Source organism: Drosophila kikkawai, chromosome X, assembly GCF_030179895.1.
Source record: "Drosophila kikkawai strain 14028-0561.14 chromosome X, DkikHiC1v2, whole genome shotgun sequence".
Classification (NCBI taxonomy): Eukaryota; Metazoa; Arthropoda; class Insecta; order Diptera; family Drosophilidae; genus Drosophila; species Drosophila kikkawai.
This window is the reverse complement of record NC_091733.1, coordinates 10,144,471-10,169,280: the sequence shown is the minus strand read 5'-3', so window position 1 is coordinate 10,169,280 and position 24,810 is coordinate 10,144,471. Positions and strand designations below refer to the sequence as shown.

Here is a 24,810-nt window from a genome sequence, read left to right as displayed (position 1 = left end):
TCATTATATAGAATTCATACGGGAATATAATGGAATAAATACAAAATACATATAAAATTGAACTCATAATTAAAAAAAATAATGCAGACCATTAAACACCTTATTTTCTACTTGCAAAAAGTAAATCCTACGAAAATATTTGGATTTCCCCTACAATACTGGGAGTTTCTTCCTCTGCAGATGAAAGAAAAGCCACCAGACAGATCGCTTTGGTAACCTCAGAGGCCGGCTGCTGCAGGGTGACATGGAAATAGAGATGGAAAAACGCCGAAAAAAATAAAAATATCTTAATGATGGCGACCGCCTCGGTCCGTTGAGGAATTTCAGCTGACGAATGTTTATGATAAATGGCCCAAGCCCCCACCTCTCCTCCCTCTTGACAAGCTTGTTACGTGGAAAACCAGAGGCGGGCCAAACTGGGAAATTCCCCCACCCAACCCTTACCGCCCTGACCTCCCCCCCCCCCCCAAATTGCGCAAAAGCCAAGAAACGAAACGTAACGAAACGCAAATTGAAATTCCAAGATCAGAATCAGATCGAAGGGAGGCACAGAGAGTGACCGGAGGGAGAGCAGACAACAACAAATTATGGCAACGCACCAGGAAAACAAAGGCAGCGGAGAGACGGCGCAAAAAAATTTAATGCAATGAAAATCAAATAAATTGCAATGAAAAAGCCAAAGCTACCACCAACAACAGAAACAACAGAAACAACAATGACAACGATAGCAATCACTGAACATGGTGGGCCCCCACGACGACCAGGGCAGCAGCAAGCCCCAGACAAGTATTTGAAAAATTTATAATAGGCATGCAAATGAGGGAGATCGAGGGAGGCAGCCCAGGGGGAATCGAAAATGGATAGGATTCGTTGTGAACCAAATACAAAAAAAGGCACACAAAACAGGAACCCCGAACCCAAGCAGGGTAAAAAACAAAAAACATAAAAAAATTGAAATGCCCGCGATCGCCAATTGAACGATATTCAAAACTGGACTGGACTGGCGAGGAGGAGCGAGATCCAAAGCCAGAGCCAAAGCCAGAGCCACCCATCCAAGCCCACTTGAAACCCCTTTACCATCTTTAACCCGCCAGATTCCTCCTGGAATTCCCCTCGGAATCAGGCAACGCATAAATTTTGGAGCAAACTCTGGCCAACTCTCTGGGGGTCTGCGATACCCTATCAATTTATTTATTTATTAACAAACTTGGGAATATGTATACCAATAATTACATACCTATAAATACATAGAGTACAGAGTACATGTATTTACTTAAAATTCAGACAGCATTATTTTATAAAGAGAATAGCTTTCTTTATATTATATACAATATATTTATTTATATTTTATATTTATTTATTTACAAACTATAGAATATTTATACCTACATTTTTAATTCTAGATATACATCTCTAAATACATATACTATAGTATATTTATTTATTTAAAATCCACTCAGCATTATCTTATAATCTTATATATATTAATTTTTTTTATAACTAATATTATAAGATTTGGTAACACCCTGAACTTGTAGAGGGCTTTGTGAGAGCTTTGAGCCCACATTTAAGCAAAGCCTTGCTCTGTATGGGTAATATTTTATTTTTTCTTACTTTTCAGGGTATTTAAGTGGTCGGTTTCTTTAGTTTTTCTGTCCTTTCGACTGTCGTTATTTTTATATATGTTTTTCTTGATTTTTTCTCTTGCATTTTGCATTTTGCCAGAATGGCGCGCGTTTGCCGTGAATGTGAATGTGAATGTGAAATCAGATGTCGATGGCTTTCACCCGCGGAATGCGAGCAGCGGGAAATTAGCTCAAATGTCATAGTAAATAATAGTAATAATAATGGAGGGAAAAAAGGGAGGAAAAAGGGAGAAAATCTGCAGCGAGGGGGAGTTAAGAGGAAGGCTTTAATTATGACAAAAGTAAGAGGCAGAGGCGAAAAGACAGGCATCTCTGCAACAGTTGCACATCTGTGAGAACGAGCTGGCTTCGCACGCCCACGGAAAAGCCAAGAGAAAAACTCAAGAAAACTCACAAACACCACACACACACTCAGCTATAAGTCGGTCGGATATGTTGGTGTCAAATGAAAAAGCTTCTCTGTCATTTATGCTGCCACTGCCACCGTTTGCTGCCGTTGCAATTGCAGTGGCCACTATTTCTATTCGCTGCCAAGTGAGTCATCATCAGAGAGGCGACACTTGGCTGAGCAGGCTAAAAAAGAAACGGCGAAAAAGGAGCCACATGGCGAAATATGATATTTTAGGGTCTTGGAGGAAAGCAAATCAAATTGGAAAAGATTTTATATACAAATCGAAAGGCTGTAAACCGATTCTGATTTCTGCGAATTTGGAATATAATAAAACCATTGAAAATTATCAACAATTCGTTTTCTAATTAATTTTAATAATGAATGCACCAAATTTATATTCAAATTGAAATTGATTAAGTCATCATTTTCGGCTTGAGCCATAAAATTATTAATATAAATTCAATAATTTTTGAGGGAATTCAATTAATTCCATCAAATCACAGCGCATAAAATGCCAAATTTATTTATCACGACTGGGAACTTGATTTTATTTGGCTCCATTATCGCCTCCTAATGACCGACAAGAGCCATCAAAAAGTTAGGAAACGTTACCTGAAGAACAAGACCCCGATTATAATATTTTGATCGACCTGTGTCGGTGTCGCAATATTCCCCAATAGATCGGAAAATCTCCCGACCTCTCTCGTGTTTTGTGTCTGTTTTCCTCGTTTATTTCTCACTTGGCTTTTAGAACAAACAAATAAAAAAAAAAAATAAAGAAATAAATAAAAATGGGGAAAATATTTATGAAAAATGACAACTGTCACTCACCAACACACACGATGCACACACACTCTTTCTCCGGAAAAGCTGTTTTCCATTGGGGTGGCGCTCGTTTTATTTTTATTGTTTGTTCTTTCTTCGTTTTTATTTTTTAAGACATTTTTTTGTAGTCAAATTCGTGTTGTTAACATTTTTTTTGGTTTTTTGTTGCTCGACTTGGCGACTTTTCAAAAAAATTCTAGAAATTATGGCCCAACAACTGCAAGTAAGGGGTAGGGAGTGTGTGTGTGATCAGTGTGTGTGTGTGGGAGGCTGAGGGTTGCCAGTCAGCGAATCGCATAAATTAATTAAAAGTATCGGATGGATATCGGAAGACTGCCCCTCTATTATTATTTATGTGCTTTTTGGCATAATTTTTAGCCACTCGCTTTGGAAATTTGTATTTTCGGAATATTTATGACACTGGTTCTGCGCTGGGAATTTCTCTGTGCGTCTTCTGCGGGGGCCAGAGAGCCTGGGGCTGTCTTGGTTTTATGTCTTTTTAAATGGACAGGCAAACACTAAAGGGGAGTTTAGCATTTCGGCATTAGGCAGCAGGGGTATTCAGGAACAGAAATTGTTTATTTTTATAGCCGCCTTACCCCTTAAGTATGTAGCTTTTCCAAAATACATTTGTAAATATTGATAGTAGGAGTCTATAGTTTTATTTCCCTGAGAATTCTTGGGTGACCCTAGTCCTCGGTCTCTTTACACACACGTGTCTTGTCTTCCGAGGCGCCCAGTTAGTGGTTTATTTATAGGCTTCGCATTTATTTGCCTGTCGGCGAGCTTTTTTGTGCCACTTTAGGCCTCAATTATTTTGAAATTCATTAAAAGTGTCGTCTATTTTGAATATACTTATGTGGTAGTGTGTGTGCTCCCCCACCTTGGTTAATTTTCTGATTCGTTTTCTGTCTTACTTACAGCTGACACCGCCAGAATGCATCTCTGATCGCTCCACGAGGTAGAGAGAGGTGTAAACAGCAGAGGAATCCAGCAGAAGTTCGGCGGAGAAGAGCTAGTGACAAAGAGAACAAAAGGTAACTAAACTGCTAATCTTAATCCTGACGGCGCCCACGCAACTGGCACTGAAAAAATATGATCGGGAGAACGATCTACCCCCGGATCCTCGGGAGTGGGCGTAGGCAGCTTCGATTCCGCACCCATAACCATAACCCTGGCTCCAGTTCTGGACCGAAAGCGGCTACAGTCCGGGCTCCTAACCCATACAAATCGTTTTTTTTTTTTTTCGGGGCCCACGCACTCTCAGAAGAAGATATATGTATATACATATATATTGGGGAGTCGATGGAGCAGGAGGCAACCATCCTCAGCCACATCTCCACCTTGGTACCATTCTATGCCAGGCCATTTCATTTCATTCCAGAATTGCAACAGAAACAGGTGGGGCGAAGACCATCCAGCTTCGTCATCATGATGATCGCGAGATCATCATAGGGGGGGTACGGATGATCATCATCATTATCATCATCCTTTGTGGCAGCAGTAGAAAATCCTGTTGGCTGTCGTTGGAATGCAGATTTCGAACTCGTTTACATGCGAGTTTCTTCACCTTCTGCGCCACCGCCCTGGCGCTAAGACCAGCCCTCCAAGCAGCTGGTGCACTGTAAGAAACTAGGAGTTGGTTAATATAATTCTGCCTGTCATAAGATAGTTATCAAAATTTTTAACTTGGAGCTTGATCTTTCCTACTTCATAGATTCTTTTCTATGCTTAGTTTATTTTAAGCCCTCTCTCTCTCTCTCTTCTGGATTTTCCAAGTTTGTAATTAAAGTCGAAAATATACGTAAAGTCCTTCCAAAACATATAAAACACTGGCGTCAGGATATTACCCCTTTTCGCGAATTCTTCAATCCTCCAACTTAAACGGCCCCTTATTGGGCGCCAAACAGGTCGCTCCTGCGCTTTCGCATATGTATTGGGTTAGGGGTTTGGGTGGTTCGTAGTGTGTGTGTGTGTGTGTGTAGTTGTGCGACTTGGCATCTTGTTTTTGGGCTCCGGTTCCGGTCGCGCTCAAAAGAAGATTTCAGCTGCTGCTGCTGCTCCCGCTGTCGCTTCTCCGGCTGGCAAAACAGGTTCCATTTGCCCAAGAATTTTCGCCATACCTTTCGCCCCGAGTGTGTGTGCTGTGCACAGTGAAGACCCTCCGCAGTGAACTGAATTCTAGTTGGGGAGAGTGACCATGACGAAAAAGCGTAGCGGGCGTAGCTTTCAATGAAATTAATTGCAGAGCCATTTGAAATTGATAGGCTTTTCGGTAATAAGTTGGCATTATAGGTACCCTACCCGACCTCGTACTTGATTTCCAGGGCTTAAGTGTGGCACTGCCTGTTGTGGGTTTCACATGGGCTTCCCCCGTGAGACTCTTGCCAAGATTTTCAGTTACCTTTAATCATCTGCCACTGTGATTGGGAGTCGTCCGGAGTTTGTGATTTTTCTATTGCTCTTTTTCTGCCAGCGATGACGATGACGATGATGATGATGATGAACTGGCTCTCAGGTTTTATTGAACCCTATGTGGCAGCCAGAACAACTTGTAGCAGGTGTTAGTGTTTTACAAGCTGTTAACTGCCGCTGCTAATGGCCAAAAGCAGTCGGGATCGGGGTTGGGGGGATCGGAGTGGCCTACACTCTTATGACAAACAGCAATTCATATGGATAAATTCCACCACCATTTGTTGGTAGGCCTAGGCTCCGGCGTCTTTGCTACGCCTCGCACTTATTTAATGAACTTAACTGTGAGCTGTGAGGTCTTAAGTCTGAGACCCGACCCGAGACCTTCTCTGGGATCTGGGAGACCCTCCTCTTATGCCCCTCTTTATACCTCTTCCGCTATTCAATTCAATTGTCTGAAGACACTGGGCGCCACGCCCAAGCCATCATCATAGTCGGCGAATGGCTTTTCTAACAGTTTTATGCTAATTTTTGACAAGCAAACAGACAGCGAGCCACTAAGTTAGTACACAAGAAGAAAACGAAGAAGAATCGGAATCCATAACCCATTCTCAGATTTCAAAAACGAGAACAAAGCGGCGAAAAAGACTTAATCAAGATAGCAGAGTCGAGTTCTCTCGAGAAAGAGATTAATATATGATGTGTCTTTATCTCCGTTTCAAAGCCGAAATGCTTTGTCATTTCAATTAAGTGTCATTAGCCAAGTCAGTTGGCCAATAAGTCAATAAATCAGTTTTTGGCAAGTTAAGGAACTGCTTGGCTTTTGCTCAGTGTATATGGGAACTCGAACGTATTTATTCGCTATTAATAAATGTTTTTCAATTCGGCATCCCCTTGCCTTGATTAATAACCCTTCTTGCTGAATGGTCCGCAAAATGCGTCAACAAAAGGGGGCGTCGTTGTCCATGGCTAATCAAATTAACTTATGGCTGGAGATTACTACCACTCTGTGAAAGCCGAAAACAAACAGCCAATTAATTGGGCTGACAACAGCTGCCTGCTGGCCGAAACAGCTGACCGAACGGAGCTGAGAGAGCCATAAGGAGCCAAGATCATCGGCCATATTTGGTAGCAACTATAGTAGCAACATGTTGCCGTTGTTAATGTTAATCTTTGGCCATTTAATTGTGCAAAAAAAGCACAAACACAGACACACATGATGCACGGAACCATTAACAGGCCCCGGGCGGTTGCTTGTTAGTCAGTCACTACTGGAATATCGCCATCAGTGCTTAGATTATGGCCAAGAGTTGTTAACAACATGTTGCCAGACGACAATAGCAGACGTTGTTGTCGCCATTTCCCAATTTAAATACAGAAATTCGTATTTATGGAACACAAAGCTAGTCACTCAGCAGCAGCATTTTCCTTGGTCTTGATTGTTTTGAAAATAATCGAAATAAAGAGGTTTATTATCGAGTAATCGGCTGCAATTATCGGTGTTGCATGTGCAGCAATTAAAGATTACCTGCAGCCGCAATAGCAGACGTTGTCTTCGCCCTTTTTCAATTTAAATAAACTGAAATTTAAACAGAGAAATATTTATGGAACAGAAAGCTAGTGACGCTCAGCATTTTCCTTGCATTTGTTTGTTCTGAAAATAATCGAAATAAAGAGGTTTATTATCGAGTAATCGACTGCAATTATCGGTGTTGCATGTGCAGCAATTAAAGGTAACCTGCAGCAGCAAAATTGCACTTAATTTGAGCAACTTTGAATTGATATCTCCAGAGTGACGTCATGGACCCATAATGGACCCATGATGGACCCTTTTTTCCCCCTGTTTTGGTTTCTTTACCTTTCTGCTTTTTTTCGTTATTATTCTCGCAGCGCCCCATTCATTTTCTCGGCTCTGCAGTTTCCAGGGCTTGGTTTTTGCCACTGCTGCTGCTGCTGCTGGCTCAGGAATGCGCATTAATTTTCAACACACGCAACTGGCAACTGGCGAGGAGCAAGTGGACGCGGGTTACGACGTAGCCGTTCGGGACCACAGAAACCTGCGTCAATTTCGCGCTTTACTTTTGTTGTCAGATGTTTTAAATCAGCGTCGAGCTGGTTTGGGGCTCTCCGTGCTGCCTGCTGTCTCCTACTCCCGTGTAGGCAGTCCGGTTTGCTCCTTGCGTTAACAAGTGGCCACCATCAGCAAAGAGGAGCAGGCACTGGCACAGCCTCAGCATGCAACAGCAGCAGCGGCAGCTGCACGCGCCTCGGACCAATAATGACTATCAAATGGGAGCCGCGTTGCGATTTATGTGCGTCAGGAGTTGGGCTGGAGGAGGAGAAGGTGGAGCTGGAGGAGTCTTTCGCTCTCCAAAGGGGTGTGCCTAAGGGGGCAGGACCGAGAGGACCTAACGACTGGGCGGCCGTTTTCTTGGAATTCCGCGCGCGCTTTTGTGTTGTGGCATCGTTTAAATTTCAAATCGAGGCCCCAAACTGTCGCAGGCCAGACGCTCGCTCGCTCGCTCGTCCAACTCGTTCTGGTTTCTGGCTGCCCCACCTCCTGATCCTCCTGCTCCTGCTGCACCAGGGCAGGGCCGCTCATAATAATGACACGCCATTAACAATCTGGTGCCCCTCGAACGACGACGAGTCCTTTTGGCCCAAGCTCAAGATGAAGATGAAGATGAAGCTGGGAGACGATGCCCAAGAAGCTGCAGCTGAAGCTCCAGTTTAAATGGCACATTGCTGGCCCCGACTGCTTCCGTTGTCACGCCCCCTTTTTGTGGCATTTGTGGAGCGGTAGCGAAAAGCAGGAGAATGAGAAGGTGCAAGGAACAGGAGCAGAAGAAGGGGAAAGGGAAGGAACAGGAGCAGGAGAAGGAGCAGCAAGTGAAGGGGAAGCACACACCAGGCAGGTTGAGTGGTACAGTTGGGCCCAAGCTGCATCGCCTGCAATGGCATTCCGAGCATGTCAAATGGTCAGGGAGGAATCCACTTTCCACCATAATGGAAGAAATTTGATGAAATAGTTTTTTCTAGATTAATTTTTGCCTTTTAGGTACAGCTTTTATTATTTTTAGAATTGGGAATAATGCAATAGGTGTCTCAAGGCACTTTTGGGGCCGTTCTGGCCTGGGAATTTAGGGTCTCAAAGGTTTTAATAGAAGCCCAAAAATCTTGAAGGGATCTCTCCATCATCATTATCTTAGATCTTCAGTTAATAATGTACCTTTCTGTTCTTTCACTTTCAGACTCCGCTCCCTAAACATGGCTCGACTTGGTCCCATTTCCACCCTGATCCTCTGTTGTATTCTGTGCAGCAGGAGTATCAGCTGCAGCAGCATCTCCAGCAGCGACAGCAACGCCGCTCCCGCCGACCTGGGCGTCTTTTTCGAGCGAGCCCCCGAATCGGCGGTGGCGCCCAAGGGCGATGAGGTGGTCTTTGAGTGCGAACTGAACCTCAAGCCGGATCACCTGGAGTGGCGTTTCCGGCGCAGTGGCTCCACCGAGCCCTACCGCATTCTCAGCCCCACGGCCGGCTACAATGTGACCAGTGGAAGTGACGATCGTGCCTGGCGACTGCGCATCTATGTGAGTGCCCAGACCGCTGGCGACTATCAGTGCGTGGCTACCTATGGACCCGGGATCCTGGTATCCACCTCAGCTCGACTGGCGCTCGTTTCCATTACCTTAGAAGCATCAAGTCACGGCTCGGGCCGTGGCTCCATCCGTTGGAGTGTGGCGCCTAGGAACTGCATACTCATCCGATGCGGCGCCGTCATCTCGAATCCGCCGGCCATTTGGAGCTTTTACAAGAACGGCGAGAAGCTGCCGCAGTCGGAACTGCTGCCAGGAGCTTCGGGTGCCCTAATCCTGGACTCGGTGACGGGCAAGGATGCGGGTAACTACAGCTGTGCAGCCACCAATGCCATAACGGGCGAGGAGCTGAGGCTGCCGCAGGCCATCGAACTGAGGGTGGACTACACGGATCGCACGGCTCCCTTCTTCCTGCAGCGGCCGCCCTCAGAACTCTCTGCCCGTCCCGGCGAGACAGTGGTCCTGGAATGCCCGGGCGTGGGCTCGCCACGACCCGAGGCGGTCTGGAGCAGTCCCAATCTAACGCGGATTCATCACAACCGCAGCAAGACCCTTCCCTACGGCTTCCAGATCAGCGATGTGCGGCCCGAGGATCAGGGTTCGTATGTCTGCCTGCTGGACAATGGCATAGCACCGCCACAGGTGCACATGATCAAGCTGAGTGTCCTGGAGCGACCTATTATCCAAATCGGTCCGGCTGCCACGCTCACAAACGAGACGAGCTCCCTGGAGCTGGACTGCCGGGCCACGGGCAATCCCCAGCCGGAAATTTACTGGCTGCTCAATGGCCGAGATGCCAACGCCGATCCGGAGGCTAGAGTGTATGAACAGGGCAGGCTGCGGCTGGAGCGGGTGCAGAAGCGGCATGCCGGTGTGGTGCAGTGCTTTGCTAGGAATAGCTTGGGAGAGGTGAGTTTCAGGAGCCTTTCTTCTGGGTTTCCTGTTTAATTTATTTTTTTTGTTTGTCCAAAACAGACTAGCGAGGCCAACATGCTGCGTGTGAATCCCCTGGACATAAGCGGCGAGGAGGAGCCAATCCTGGGACCCTTTCCCATACGCCATGAGCAGTCGCCAGCCTCGACGCCTTCGGCAGGAACCAAGAATAAAGGCGGCAGGCGTAGACGTCCAGGTGAGTGGTAGTCTTAGATGAGCCCGGGATTCCTCTTAACCAGTGGCCACCATCAGCAAATAGGAGCGGGCACAGGCACAGCCTTGGCATCATTGATGACCCCCTTATTCCCCTTTTCCCAAGGAAATTCTTTGATTTTTTTAAGTTTCATTCGTGGATTAGCTGGCCACGCCCACTGTATTTTGTGTGTGTGTGTTGTGTGTGTGATTGATTTTTTGCGATTTACAATTAGTGATGGCTTAGTCGGTAATCTTGACCAGCGACGGCTTAAACAACCACCGCAGCCCCCTGACCCTGCGACAACTAAAAAAGAACCTAAAGAAATAAAAAAAAATGAAGGGAAACTGGGAGAGGGAATCGAGATAAAGGATGAGGGATGTGGGAACCAGGACAGAGGATGTATGTGTGGTTGTGGAAAGTTAGTGTTTCGATTTAGTTGTAGACCTAAGACTATAAGAACTAGAAGCCCCCAATGGTGAAACGGTCCAAGTAGGCATCCGTCTCCTCCTCCTCCTCCTCTTCGTCGCCATCCTCGTCGTCGTCGTCGTCGACATCGCTAATGTCCTCCAGGTCTCATGAGTTGGAGCACTTGCGCAGCTGCTCCTCCTCCTTCTGCAGGATGCGTATCTTCATTTTCAGCTCCTCGACCGTTAAGCGATGCACCTCCCGCATATACTTGAGCTCATCCTGCGCCTTGTTCAGCTCAATTCGCTTGGCCTCCGTGGCCAGCTGCTGCTCCTTGCACCGCAGCTCGGCCTCCCGGATCTTGAAGTAATTCATCCGCTCCTCAAAGTTATCAGCTGCCGCCGAGGTTGCATTTGTACCGTTGATACCTCCCAGACTGCTGGTGGTGTTGTTGCTCACCGAGGAGGTGTTGTTGTTGTTGGCACTGCCCGTTGAGGAGTTCATCGTTCCCGTGCTGGCCGGAGTCGAGGCCGTGGCCACCGGCACGGAAACGGCCGTTGGCACAGTTGTTGCCGCCGTGGCCGTTACCGTGGGCAGGGCGCTAAATGTAAAGGTGGGCGTGGCAGCGGTAAGTTGCATCTTAACAGCAGCCGCTGCTGCTGCCGCCTGTTGTTGTGCCTGCTGCTGGGCGGCGGCGGCCGCTTGTTGCTGCTGCTGGACAACCACAGCGGCGGCTGCCTGCTGCTGCTGCTGATGATGCACTGCGGCGGCCAGTTGCTGCTGCTGAGCCGCCGCCAGCTGCTGCTGGGCAAGCTGCTGAGCCTGCGCCTGGGCCTGGGCCTGAGCCTGGGCTTGAGCTTGGGCCTGCTGCTGCTGCTGGGCCTGGTATTGAGCCAGCGTGATCTGCTGGGGCTTAATCTCGCTGATGATCTGCTGGTTGTAGCCGCCGGCAGTGATGGTGGCCATCGTGTGCTGCTGCGCCTGGGAGGGTATCGTGTGGATCTGGGTGGCTGCAAAGAGGCAGAGATTTCATGGATTAGCTTCGAGTTGACCTTGAGAGGGACGGACTGCTTACCGGTTGCCTCGGCGGGATGCTTGATCTGCAGAATGATCTCCTCCCGGGGACGCGCCGTCTTGAAGTGCAGCAGATCGTTGAGGGTGAGCTTCTCGGCGCTGATCTGGTCCACGTTGATTTGGTGGTTATTGAGCATGTTGGCATTGGCTGCCGCCGCCACAGCTGCCGCCGCAGCGCTCACCTGCTGCATCTTTTGCATTTCGACGGCGGCGGCAGCGGATTGCTGCTGCTGCTGTTGCTGCTGCTGCTGCGCCTGGGCCTGAGCCTGCGCCTCCTGCTGCTGCTGCTGCTGTTGATCTATGGGATCATCATCCATCTCGCTCACATCGTTGGCGTCCATCTCGATCTCGTCGAAGTTGTCCGTCTGGGGATTGTGCTCGGAGGCGTCGGGGCTGATCTGGTACTCCGGCTCCACCTTGACGCTGTCGTGCTGGTGATGCTGCTGCTGCTGCTGGGTCACCGCTGTTGAGACGGACAGGGAAACGGTGGCCATTTTGGTGCTGCCAGAGCTGAGATTGGTGGAGCCGCCGTCTCGGTAGGGATACTGCTTGCGGAGTCTGTGCAGGATAAAGATAGAAGAGAGATGATTAGGCTGATTTTAGGGTGTAGCTTAAGAGTCAATCCCCACCTGGAGTTGAGCCAGAACTTCTGGATCTGCTTGACATTGCGCATGGCGCTGACATGCGGGTGCGAGTTGAAGTCGCAGACAATCTTGTCCCAGGTTTCCCGGACGGAGTACTTGTTGCGCTGCTTTTTCCGGTGCTTGATGTCGATGACCTCCTCGTGCAGGTGGAACAGGGTGTAGAGCACCTCCTTCTCCTCGGCGGTGAAGCGGGGCGTCAGCGGCAGCTGGCTCTTGTTGCTGTTGGCGCCACCATCTCCACCGCCGCCACCGTTGCTCACCACGACGCTGGCCTGGCCACTGGCACCTGCGCTACCACCTTCGGCGGAGGAATTACCGCTTGCGCCGCCGCTAGTACCGCCCGCTGGGGGGGCGCTGCCCCCGCCACTGCCATCGCCTTGAGCCGACATTTGAGTTTGTTTTGAGTTCGGCCTCGTTTTCGGACTCGAATTCGGAGTTCGAAATGCGCTATTGCACTCGTTTCACGTATACACACACGCCACCACACACGCACACAGACGCACACGCGAGCGCGCCCGTGCGTTGGTGTGCGTCAGTGTGAGTCTTTTTAGTCGTTGCTTCTGCTACTTCCCTCTCGCTTCCCACGACGGCTATGGCTATTGCTGCTGCTGCTGGCATACGGCCACCTATTGCACTTGATTTGAATTTCACTTGTGTCTATATCAATTGATCTCTCAAGCGCGCCACCGCGAATCGCCGCTTAATTGGCTAACAAACACACATTTCGCGCTGCCGCTCGCGCTTCTTGCTTAGATGTGCTGTTTTGTTCACTCACTCGAATACAAAAAAAAGAATTTGGCTCAAAATGCGACGAAGCGCTGAGTGTGCCCGATACTGAGTGAGCGCAAAATGGCGGCGAGTTGAGATTTTTGTTGCCTGGCTGGTCACACTCGCGGCGAGCTGTGAGTTATATATCGAATTATCGATAAATGATGAGTGAATAAAACGTGGTAACACTGGCCACACTGCATATTATAGCAACTTTTATTTGTAATTTTCTGAAATTAAGTTTTAATCATGTCTTATTTAAATACCTGCAGTCAACATGGTTCCGCCATCCCGTCCGAACGTGACCCGGCTGTCAGACGAGGCCGTGATGCTGCGCTGGAGCGTGCCGCAGAACCTCGGCCTCCCGATCATCTTCTTCAAGGTGCAGTACCGCAACCTCGGCGACGGCAAGTCCCGCCGCGAGGGCTGGCAGACGACCAGCGATAATATACCCTACGGCAACAGCCACGGCTGGCGGCAGCGCGGACGAGAGCGGAACCGGGATCGCCAGCGGGAGAGAGAGCGAGATCGTGACCAGCACGAAATGGGCAATGCGCCCAAGAACTTCACCTCGTCGGTGACTGGACTGGTGCCCGGCAAGTACTACCGCTTCCGGCTGGTGGCGGTCTACTCGAACGACGACAACAAGGAGGGCAACGCCTCGCTCAAGTTCCTGCTGCTGGCGGCGGGCAATGCCAAGTCGAATCTCCCCATTCCCGAGCTGCACGAGGTGGAGCCCGTCTCGGAGACGGCCGTCCAGCTGCACTGGACCCTATCAGCTTCTGCAGTGACCAGTGGTCAGGATATTGATGGCTACTATGCCTACTACAGGCCCGCAGCATCGGCGGCAGAGTACCTCAAGTCCACCGTGGACGGTGGACCCAGCAGAAGCTTCCGGATCGACCAGCTGCATCCGGGCACCACATACGAGTTCAAGCTGCAGTCCTTTAATGCCGACGCCGCCTCCGAGTTCAGTGCCATCAGGCAGGTGCGCACCAAGCGTAAGTCACCACCAAGAGCGTATAGGAAGACATCCTCCTAATCCTCCTAATTTTATTGCAGAGTTCCATGATCCTACGACGCCCAAGTCTCATGTGCCCGCCAATAACACGGCAGCGGGTGGCCAGCAGCAGAACTCCATTTACCCGGTAATTCTGGGAGCCTCTGGCGGAGCACTCCTGCTGCTCATAGCCGTGGTGTGGGCCTGCCTGTGCCTTAAGCGAAGGGACAACTCCCAGCCTGAAGGTGGGTCCTCCTCTAAGCTTTGCGTTGGGCCCATGCTAAGCCGCTTTCCTTTTCTTTTTGCAGACGAGAACAAGCCGCAATTGGAGCACATTCAAGCGGACTTTGTGACCTCCGCCGTGCTGGGCGTGGGCGGGCATCACAAGAGCGGCGATGTGCGTCGCCTCAACGGAGTGATTCCCCGCATGAACATCACGCCCAATCCGCTGGCCGGCCAGGAGGCGACCTCCGATAAGGTAAGCATCCTGGCGAGTCCGGTGCATCCGGCGAGTCCGCTTCCTCACAGTTTTTCATCCTGTTCGAAACACACGCAAAACTTTCGCTGGTTGGTTGGTCAAAATTATAATCCACCCCCCCTCGTATGTTGCCTCCGCCTCCTGGCTCTGTCTCTGTCCTGCTTGCCCCCTCTTCCTCTCCTCCCTCTCTGTCTCGCTCTGTTTCGCTGTCTCTGTCTCTTTCGCTTGCCACTGTGCCTAATCTCCGCCTGGAGTGGGCGATGCGTTGCATCCACTGAGCGTCCACTGTTCCCTAGAACCGCAACGTGATGGAGCTGCGTTTCCTCCCGCCGCTGGCGAACGGCAACTGCAATGGGCTTCCTAGGCAGGAACAGGAGCAACAACAGCAGGAACAGGCCGCTAAGATGGATGAGGAGGAGGAGCAGCAGCAGCAGCAGCACGAGGAGGAGGCGGAGCACGAGGTGTCCGAGCAAGAGGATGACGATTGCCCCGGGCCGGCGGCCGCCTCATCCTCCTGTGAAACCCTCGAGGCCTGCGACGAGGGCCTCAAGCTGGCCCTTCATCTGAGCCCCAAACTGCAGGCGGATCCGATCGTCCAGCTGGAGGCGCCCAGCAAGCCATTACCGCCGCTGCCGCTGCCCAAAAAACCAGCTTCCAATGCTGGCCAAGTAAGCCAGCAGAGAGCAGTTCGGTGTCCCCGGATAATAGCACCGAGAGTAGGACTCTGATTCCATTCGAAATTGCATCCAAATTGAGGCGGGAGACACTGGGTGCTATTACGGGGGACACCTGCTGTGATCCGTATACCCGGGAGGGGAGAGAGGCCCCCCGAGATTGTTTTGTCCACACCCCGACCAGCCATTCATTCATGCAGATTCACCCATGCAGACGCCTCCGCACCTGACCTGCTCACCCCCACTAACCCTCTTTTGTCTGTTCTGCCCTCCACAGAGCCATGTCCCGCATCAGAACGGCCTGCATCATGCCCAGCCCTACCATCCACCGGCCACGCCCACGCTGCTGCACAAGCGCCTGGACTACCATCACCAGCAGCAGCAGCTCCAGCACCAGCAGCCGCCACCGGTGCCGCCGCACTCCGCTTACTACCAGCAGGCGGCACCACCTGCCCATGTCCATGGCCACCAGCCATCGCCCATGCTGGAGCGGAGTGTAAGGAGCCTCCAGCAGCAGCAGCATCCCGGCTACCATTTGGAGGAGGCGGCGGGCACGCCCACGCCCTCGCGGATACCTTCCCTGCGAAGGCAGCGTCGCACCTCAGGCAGCCAGCACAACAGCCACAGCAATCTCAATCTGAGCCACCACAACAATAACAACAACAACCTGCCGCCACACCACCAGCACCTGCACCTACACCAGCAGCTGCACCACCAGCAGCAGCAGCAGCATCCCGGCCACGTGGGCATACCCATAGTGCCGGGCAGTCCGCGGGTTCAGCGCTCGCCGATGCCCAGTCGGGCGATGATCAAGCGGACGCGCCTGGGCAGCCACACGGACAACATCTCCTCGGGCAGCCTCAACAGCATCGAGGTGTGAGGAGAGCCAGAGCTGGAACAGGAACTGGAACTGCAGCTGGAGCTGGAGCTCCAACTAGGCTTAAGACGACGTGTATTATTAGGGATATTCGTAGGACAGGCTGGGGATGAGCTTAACTCGCACTCGAAGTAACCGGAAACCCACTCCCAGCTCAGCTAAAGAGGTTTAGGAATTTATTTGTTAACATCTGAGAGTAGATTTTAAGTAAAAACAGCCAAAAATTTTCAATTGAAGTGAAGTGAGCAGAGAAAAGACGAAGAATTCACCCGGCAACAGCTTGATCCCGGCCTGATAGTCAGTAGCCTTATTATTTGGCATCCTTTCTATTTTTTCTCTCTGTAATGTAGACTAGCCTAAGTAGCTTTTAGTTATTTATTGCAGCAAATGACTCGAATTAGCCAAGTTAAGTTCGTAGGCTAAGCACGCACTCCTAGAAGGCCTAGACAGCGTAAAAACCTAGGCTAAAATAGCTCGTAAGGCAACCGACTATCTAAACATTAACTCGCTGCGTATTTCCTACGTATTTGTGACTAACATCACGCCCCACACTGTATTCACCGCCTGCGCAGGACACGGAAGTCGCGGAAGCGCATCCTAAACTAGGCTTAAGACCTTAGAAAGCGTAATTTTCTAATAAAAATGGAAAAATTTTAATCTAAACCTTGTTTTATTGTATAATAGGAAAAGTAACATGGAATTTTGTCCCAATATTGCAATATAGCTAAATGAGCATCACTGGCAGTAAGTGAGATGCCATTTTGTCCCAATAATGCAATATAGCTAAATGAGCATCACTGGCATTAAGTGAGATGCATTTTTGTCCCAATATTGCAAAATAGCTAGATGAGCATCACTGCCACTAAGCCAGATTTGATTGCCTCCCAATATAGCAATATAGCTAGATGAGCTAAATGAGCATCACTGGCAGTAAGTGAGATGCCATTTTGTCCCACTAATGCAATATAGCTAAATGAGCATCACTGGCATTAAGTGAGATGCATTTTTGTCCCAATATTGCAAAATAGCTAGATGAGCATCACTGCCACTAAGCCAGATTTGATTGCCTCCCAATATAGCAATATAGCTAGATGAGCATCACCGCCATTAAGCCAGATATTATTGCCGCCCAATATTGCAATATAGCTAGATGAGCATCACCACCATTAAGCCAGATTATACTGCCTCCCAAAATTGCAATATAGCTAGATGAGCATCACTGCCACAAAGCCAGATTATACTGCCTCCCAAAATTGCAATATAGCTAGATGAGCATCACCGCCATTAAGCCAGATTTTACTGCCTCCCAAAATTGCAATATAGCTAGATGAGCATCACCGCCATAAAGCCCGATTTTATTGCCCCTAATATTGCAACATATAGCGAGATGAGCATCACTGATGAACATGAGCATCACTGACATAAAGCCCGATTTTTCGTCCCCCCAATATTGAAATATAGCCAGATGAGCATCACTGATGCAGATGAGCATCACTGATGCAATTCTTAAAATTTGACCGCTTTCCAAACTGGGGTAACAGGAGAACAGAAACCAGCAGCAAGCAACTGAAAACTGTTATAAACTGTTATAAAAAACTTTGGGCCACGAAAGACGTGCCAGTGTGACCATATTGTACATTTTGTCTGATACAAAAACAGCTGGTCACACTATCTTTTTAAATTCTTGGCGGTTAACCCGGGTTTCAAACCCGAAAACTTAAATTTCATGACTAGCGCCACCTATTGGATATTCTATGAACCTCTTTTTAGATCAATATTTTAGTACAATCCCTTTTAGCCTAGACTCAAACCACCTTTTAAGTCCATATATTTTACCTTTTGGCGGAAACTTATCGTATTTAAAAATATTGTCTTCAAAACCTATCGATATAAATTATGCAATCGAATTCAAATTAAGCCGTTAAATTGTATTTTATTTTTATTTTTTATTTATTTCATATTTTTATTTTTTGCTGTGTGACCATCTTGTGTGGCCAGCAAAGTTTCCCTATCTTGCTTTAGCAAGGTTCCCAACCTATCCAACCATTTTATAGCAACAGTGTGACCAGTCCGATTTATTTGTATAAAAGCCAAGCCCAGCTTCTGAGCTTGATGGATTTCCTAAACTGGTCATACTGCCACCGAAAACCTCATTTTGGCTCAAGTTTATTATTATTGTTATTATTCCGAGGCTTTTATAACATTAAAATCCCAAAATACCAACTATTCTGAGCTTGGAAGAACTCTACCATCTGTTGGGCATCTAGTGGCATACTGACATTTGGGTAAAACTCTGGGAAAACGGCAACAACATGAACTTCTTGCGGCAAACTTTCGGCATTACGAAACAATTGACGACGCTGGGTGAGTTTTAATTGCGATATTTACGAATATTGATGATTGTTTTGGTTTATAGTCCCCCGTACACTTCATGACTTTGCGGATTTTAACAACCCTTTTCACGCCGCGGCAGCGATCGAGGCAGCAGCGTTTGTTTCCCCTTCCCCCCCCCTCAGGCCTTATCTTTCTGGCACTCGAATTTTCATTATAGCCGCCGCCGCTGCTGTTGATGATTTTCCAGTGCGCGTGGCCGGCTCACTTCTGCCGGCCTGCGAATATTTTCCTTTCGACTTTCACATGCACATTCCCGCGGCCTCCACGGCTGCTTCTTCCGCTTTTAATTGGAAAAAAGGGGAAAAAGTAGAAAAATTAATTGAAAAAACAGGGAGACCTGTCACTCCAAAAGGGGCTAAAGGCGCTGACCACACAAGATCGCACAAACAACCGCAAAAAAGGACGCAGGTGTGGTTATCGTTCCATTGTTCTTGCTCCTTTTTTGCATATGTATAATCCTGCCTTACCTGCGCGGGTGTGCGTGTGTGTGTGGCATTTGCAATTATTATTTATTTTTATGTTTGCATTTGGTCGCTAGAAAGGACACTGGACATGGTTTGGCATCTCGGGAAGGGGGAATTGGTTAGGGGAAAGGCTTGGTCGGGTAGGAACTGCTTTCCAGTGGGATCGATCGCCGCCTGCGCGTCATTTGGCCGCAATTATTGGTGGAATGGAAAAGCAGCATAGCTGAAACTGTGCGAGAGCAAGCAATTGCCGATTTTCACAGGGATTAGCCACAACAAAGGAGGCAGCCAGCAAAAACGGGCATTGTCAATCACTGACCAACTGTCCCTCCACGGCTGCGTTGACCCTTTTGTCCACTTTTTCTCCTCTGCGGAGGGTACAGTTGTGTGTCCTGGGCATGGATCATCGGGAATCGCTTGATTGGCAGCCTTTATATATAGGTTTATATATTCCGATAGTGGAAATAGCAAGGCAAGGGGTTTGTTTTCGGCGATCACAGCTTGTTTCAGTGCTCATTGCAAGCACTTTTCCCTTGTGGAATGGTGTTTCCATGATCTAATTGAGTTGGATAAAAGTTAAGCAGTTTAAAGTTCCTACAAAATAAAATTTTTTATGATATAATTTAGGTATTCCTTAGAAATATCTACTATTTTTCAAAGATCTAGCCATAAGGTACTGATTCTAAGGGTTTTCCAAGTTGGTCTTATTTTCCTGATTTTCCAAAAACTAAAATGATCATAACTTGCTCATTTCTTAACCGATTTAGGTTTGATTTAGGTTTTTATGCTGCTTTTATTGAGCTAATTAATTCTGCATTTAACGTTTAAAATGTTAAAAAAATTCATTTTTCTTCATTTTTTCAATATTTTAATGATGTAACCCCTTATAAAAATGTAAAAAATCGAAAAAAATTTTATGTTTTATATTTTCAAAATTCTAAAGCCATTTTATAGCCCTGAAAAATAGCAACTAGTAAATGTATACACTTTCAGTTTACTATTTATTTCAAGCATTTTATGGGCTCTGGAATACCTGAAAATTCCTTAAATTTATATTAAAAATATTACTGTATATTAAAGATAATAAACAAATTTAAAACATAAAATATATAAAAATATATATAGCTTCCCTTAGCCTATAAAATACTCATCACAAACTCGGCTTTCCTTAGAATTTCCCTTACTATAATTCTTTTAAGAAAAATTCCCCCCTAATTCCCTAATTTAACTTGCTCCTTGCAGCCATCCAAAGCAGCTATGAGACCGCCATGCGCGGCATGGCCTCCCTGCAGCAAATGCACCGCGCCGGACCCCATATCAAGACGCGTCCGCCCCGCCAGCCGCTGGATGGCAAACCATTTGCCAAGGGCGTCGTCCTCAAGACACTGATCAAGAAGCCAAAGAAACCCAATTCGGCGAACCGCAAGTGCGTGCTGGTGCGCCTGTCCACCGGCAAGGAGATGGTGGCCTACATACCCGGCATTGGACACAATCTGCAGGAGCACAACATCGTTCTGTGTCGTGTGGGACGCCTGCAGGATGTGCCCGGCGTCAAGCTGAAGGCAGTGCGTGGAGTCTATGACTTGGCGCATGTCATCAAGAAGACGCAGTAGTAAGCTAGACTCTATCCTTCTTCTGATCCTGCTCCTGCTCCCAAGTCACCTTGTACCATAGACAATAAATGCGTAACCACAAGCCAACGTTGTGTACTTATTATTGTTTGTTTTTTATGGAAAATTATGCAGCTCAGCCCGGCTTAAGGCGGTTGTAAGCCGCGACAAGTGGACAGGGAACAGGAAGAAGAGCGGCCCTGCCCAGGAGATCTACGCTAGCATACTTGGGATGCTGGCTTGCTGTGTTCCCTGCTCGTAATCTTAAGTCAACAGGGCCAACGTCACGTCACTTTCTACCTAAGCAGAAGGAGATGGAGATGGAGATGGAAAAAAGGTTTTAACGGAATTTTTACGCTTTACACTGCTAAATCCTTTTGCCGGAATCTTGTTGCTTTTTAAAGGAATTGCCAAATTTTCTGCCAAATAATCGTTAGCTGAAATGGGCGTCGCCCGTCAGCGCCCACTCTTGGCACTTGGCTCGTTGGATAATTGAGAAATTCAATAGAAAATCCAAGTAGTAGTTGGCTATCTTTATCTGTATTTAGTTTTCCAGTCGTTCTTGGTGTAGGAGGAGCTCCTGCAGAGAATGACTGCTGAAAATTAGCCAAGAGAATTGAGTCTTTGAGGGAGCTTAGCTAAGAAGGAAGAATGTGTAATGTTGAGAGGGCTTTTTTGACTAGGAATTGGTATAGTAATTTTAAAGGATTTTTAAAGCATTAATTTTAACAATTGATAACTTGATTGAGTTATTATATGATTTTTAAGGTATTATCCTTTATATATAGTTGGAGAATATAATATAGGGTAAGCATAAACTTACATATTTGAAGAATATTCTGTTTTAGTAGCTAAAAATCTCGTTGATTTAATATATACAATTAATTTGGAATCATTTCTGAGTAAAATACTAATATTTCTTGCTAAAAAAATCGCTCTAGCTTAAGGATAATGCCTGCCCATGTCCTTGTATCAATAATTTTAATTATATTAATATTCTACATTAATTTAGGTTAATTTTTAATGAAAATATTAATATTTTAAATTAATTTAGAATCATTACTAAGGAAACTACTACAATTTCTTGCTAAATTAAACCTTCTAGCAGTTCCTGCATCAAAATAATAACATTTTAAATTAATTTGTGATAAGTTCTAAGGAAAATATAATTATTTAAAATTAATTTGGAATAATTTCTAAGGAAAACACTAATCTCTCTTGCTAAATAAAATCCTCTATGCCTTTTGTCCTTGCTTCAAAAGTCAGCAATTACTAGACGTATTTGCACGGATGTGTCGGCCCGAATCAAAGTGAATTATTTGGGCTGACCAGGCCCAGGATTCGGCATTAACCCATCCGCAATGTCACAGTCCCAGTCACAGGAACAGTCGCCAGGAACCCGAAACAGTTAAGCAAACACCTCAGCTAAGGATACGTTTTATGTAAGCCGACGGACAAGACGAGGCTGTCGCCATGAAGAAGGCAGCCACGGCCATGGATGGATGACATTTGCAAGCGGTGACCACAGCGGTTCGCTTCCTCCTACTTCTCCTCCAGACATTGTGTCAACAGAAGAGAGAGCCTGGTAGTTACCGTTAGCCGCAGGTCCTCTGCTGCCTGATTGAGCCATTATGACACTAGTGTGGGAGTAGGAGAAGGGCAGGACCTTTGTTTCCCTTTTCTGCTGAGTCAAGTTGTCCAACATTCACCGGGCCTCGCCCTTGTCCACCGAGCGTGCATAATTTTTATCAATAAAAACTGCATTGTCCGGTGTCCAGAAGAAAACACATACGATAATCGTCCTGTCTTCTGGCCAACTTCCGTTGAATCGCCGAAGGATATTAGCCGCATACCTTTGGCTTTCTTCGTCTTCGTTTTCTTTTTGTCTTTGGTATTAACTGTAAAATTTGGCAAATGAAAAATGATTTTTCCAACTGGGCAACTGGACAATCATTGCCGCGTTCACACGTTTGTGGCTTGGCTAAAAATGAGTTGGCAAAACATCTGGGAAAAATGCGGCAGTCAAAAGTCAGAAGTTTCTTCTTCCCTTTTTTTATGTCAAACGAATTGTCCGTTTCGAATTCGTATTTCTTCAGCTTAATTATTGGGACAATTGAGTTGTATTTTGGAGGGGATTTCTATTTTTAAGAAGGATTTATTTGAAATGGATGAAGGAATGGAAGAACTGAGACGGAGCTTAATAATTATATTGATATTGAAAGTCCTTTGAGAAAAAGAAATATAAATGGAAGGGAAGTAGTTTCGAGAGCTCTGTATTTTATTTTCTAGGATAAGAGGAAGCTGGAAATATAGGGTTAATGGCAAAGACCAAAGGATTTCGGCTTCGCCTTTTATTTACTACTTTATCTTTGGATTTTGTTTATTTTTTATAGAATATATAGAAAAATATAAATGATATATATTGTGAATAGTGCTATAGAATTATAATCTTAATTTCAGGTTAATAATATTTATATTTATATATGTATATTTAAAATTATATACATTTACAGCCGAGTCGATCTAACTATTTTTTAAACAAAAACAAATTTTACTCAATTTTTGCAAAATGTTATAAGGGGTTACATTGTTAAAACTGTCAAAATTTTTCAGAAAAAAATTAACTATGCAAAATTAATAACCTATTAAAAACTAATATAAAACAACTTTCTGAATTCAAATTAATGTCTCTTTGGCTAAGTTATGGATTTTTAAAATCTTGGTTATTTAAAAAAATTATATAAAATTAAAGGTAAATATTTAAATTAAATTAAAAATTTTTTAATTTTAAAAACCAACTCAAAACAGCATTTCGAGTGAATTTAATGCATTTTTGTCTTCGATTAATTCCAATTTTCAATAAAATTTTTAAGAAAATCTTGCTGAATTCAAATAAATTCATTTTTTTCATAAATGAAAAAAAAACAAAATTTTAATAAGCAATTAAAATTCACATTTCAAGGATATACCAACTTCTGTTTCATCTTCATTTCCTGTTTAACTTTAATATTCTTATTTAAGACCAATTTTAACCCCAAAAAGTCATTCAACTTTGGTACAGACTGTACAGAAACAGCTACAGCTACAGATTTTCCCCGCCTCTCAGTGTATTTTGTGGCCTCCACAATTGGATTCCGCATCTCTGAGTGCCTCCCTGCCCAGTATTGAATCAATTTATATCTAGCAGATCTGAATTTCTGGTCAATTTTGCGGCCAAAGGGCTTTAATTGTTCCTGTTTGCGGCAGACGCAGACGAAAACCCTTTCCCGAAGGAGCAACCCATGTCCAATCGAGGAAAACGGAGGCCAGAAGCTTGAAGTTATTGCAGAAAGGGTAACGTCAGTGCTTGACCAAACGTTTTATTTAATCATGGACACGTGTTCCATGAGGGGTGGATTTTGCAGCGGGGCTGACTCTGGAGACCACGTTCCACCCTTGTGCAACCCTTGCGTGATGGGAATCTCGTAATGCCAACAAAATCAAATCAAAATGGCGGCGAATCGATGCCGAAAATCCCATCATCGATTCCCAATAAAAATTGTGTGGAAAGTCCACAGGGAATCATACAGGAGATCAGCCGCAGGATCGCAGAATCGCAAAATCGCCGAGTTTTCTTCAGGAGAAGAATGGCCTAATTGGCATCTTGTTGTCTTTGTGCTGGACAACAATCGAGATGTCAAGTGTGAGCCAAAATAATGATGCATAACCTTGTCTTGGAGATGTTGCGGCCGAGATTAAGGATTATCCTTTCGGGAACATCATCATAATTTCCCTGTAATCGATCGAGAGTAAAAGATCAGAGCTGACAAAAAAATGCTGGAAGAACGACGGGCGTTCCTAACCGCACAAAAAGGATCTGAGTCCTGTTTCGGTCTCTCTCTCTCTCTCTCTCTCTTTCTCTTCCTCTGTGTTTGTCCTGGGCCACGTGCAGAGCACACTCCAATCACAATTCAGGGAGGCGAGAAAAACTAAAAGGGCACACGATCGCCGCCAGGTGAGAAGGCGAAAATGTCAATCAGGATTCGCATATCCCCGCGTGATCGGCGACTTTTATTTTGTGTGCGATCGGATAGGAAAACTCTTTTGATTCGCCAGGATCGGCATGGAATCAGCCCTCTCCGATCTGTGTTGACATTTTGCCGGGGGAAATGTGTTTGCTCATGGCCCTAATCCAGTCCCTTTTGGGGCGTCACGATCAAGGCCTCGATTGACAATCCTTTCTAGGGATTCGGCGATCCAGCGACTGGCTATAAGCGTGCGATCAGCACGTGGCGGTGTCCTGGGTATCGCGGAACCCGAGAGATGGAGGGGATTTTATTTTAAAAATAAAGTTGAAGGTTTTCCTAAAGATTTTATTTTACTAAATTTAAAAGAACTTTAATTGTTCCCAATTAAGTTGGTAATAAATAATATAACAAGAAA

At 46.3% G+C, this 24,810-nt stretch overlaps 3 protein-coding genes across 6 annotated transcripts in view; 2 read left to right on the top strand and 1 right to left on the bottom strand.

Moving 5' to 3' along the window:
• The window catches only part of boi (brother of ihog), a 31,403-nt gene extending 14,826 nt beyond the window's left edge, over positions 1-16,577 (top strand). For 3 of the 4 annotated variants that reach the window (XM_070288009.1, XM_070288008.1, XM_017182508.2), the window contains exons 3-10: positions 3,786-3,899; positions 8,526-9,780; positions 9,847-10,000; positions 13,164-13,892; positions 13,954-14,136; positions 14,200-14,369; positions 14,666-15,037; positions 15,321-16,577. In XM_070288009.1, coding sequence (XP_070144110.1) covers positions 8,542-9,780; positions 9,847-10,000; positions 13,164-13,892; positions 13,954-14,136; positions 14,200-14,369; positions 14,666-15,037; positions 15,321-15,923 — 3,450 coding nt within the window. In that variant the 5' untranslated portion in view covers positions 3,786-3,899; positions 8,526-8,541 and the 3' untranslated portion in view covers positions 15,924-16,577. The remainder of the gene's footprint in view (positions 1-3,785; positions 3,900-8,525; positions 9,781-9,846; positions 10,001-13,163; positions 13,893-13,953; positions 14,137-14,199; positions 14,370-14,665; positions 15,038-15,320) is intronic. The other variant, XM_017182505.2, reaches the window with a different exon arrangement.
• On the bottom strand, positions 10,176-12,523 carry z (zeste). Its single transcript, XM_017182509.3, has 3 exons — positions 12,109-12,523; positions 11,481-12,037; positions 10,176-11,415 (listed from the first exon to the last, which is right to left on the bottom strand). The coding sequence occupies exons 1-3, from the start codon at positions 12,510-12,512 to the stop codon at positions 10,574-10,576; spliced, it is 1,803 nt and encodes a 600-aa protein (XP_017037998.1). The 5' UTR covers positions 12,513-12,523; the 3' UTR covers positions 10,176-10,573.
• A 1,458-nt stretch (positions 16,578-18,035) lies between the features above and the next one.
• On the top strand, positions 18,036-20,473 carry tko (technical knockout). Its single transcript, XM_017182499.3, has 2 exons — positions 18,036-18,284; positions 20,021-20,473. The coding sequence occupies exons 1-2, from the start codon at positions 18,233-18,235 to the stop codon at positions 20,389-20,391; spliced, it is 423 nt and encodes a 140-aa protein (XP_017037988.1). The 5' UTR covers positions 18,036-18,232; the 3' UTR covers positions 20,392-20,473.
• Positions 20,474-24,810: the final 4,337 nt, after the last annotated feature.

Bases quoted from the DNA above. Each gene is read 5' to 3' on its own strand.
- z (XM_017182509.3), bottom strand. From the start codon at position 12,512: ATGTCGGCTCAAGGCGATGGCAGTGGCGGGGGCAGCGCCCCCCCAGCG. The intron at 12,038-12,108 runs GTGGGGATTGAC...TATCCTGCACAG, and splicing joins AAGTTCTGGCTCAACTCCAG to ACTCCGCAAGCAGTATCCCT. The intron at 11,416-11,480 runs GTAAGCAGTCCG...GCCTCTTTGCAG, and splicing joins GCATCCCGCCGAGGCAACCG to CCACCCAGATCCACACGATA.
- tko (XM_017182499.3), top strand. From the start codon at position 18,233: ATGAACTTCTTGCGGCAAACTTTCGGCATTACGAAACAATTGACGACG. The intron at 18,285-20,020 runs GTGAGTTTTAAT...TGCTCCTTGCAG, and splicing joins GAAACAATTGACGACGCTGG to CCATCCAAAGCAGCTATGAG.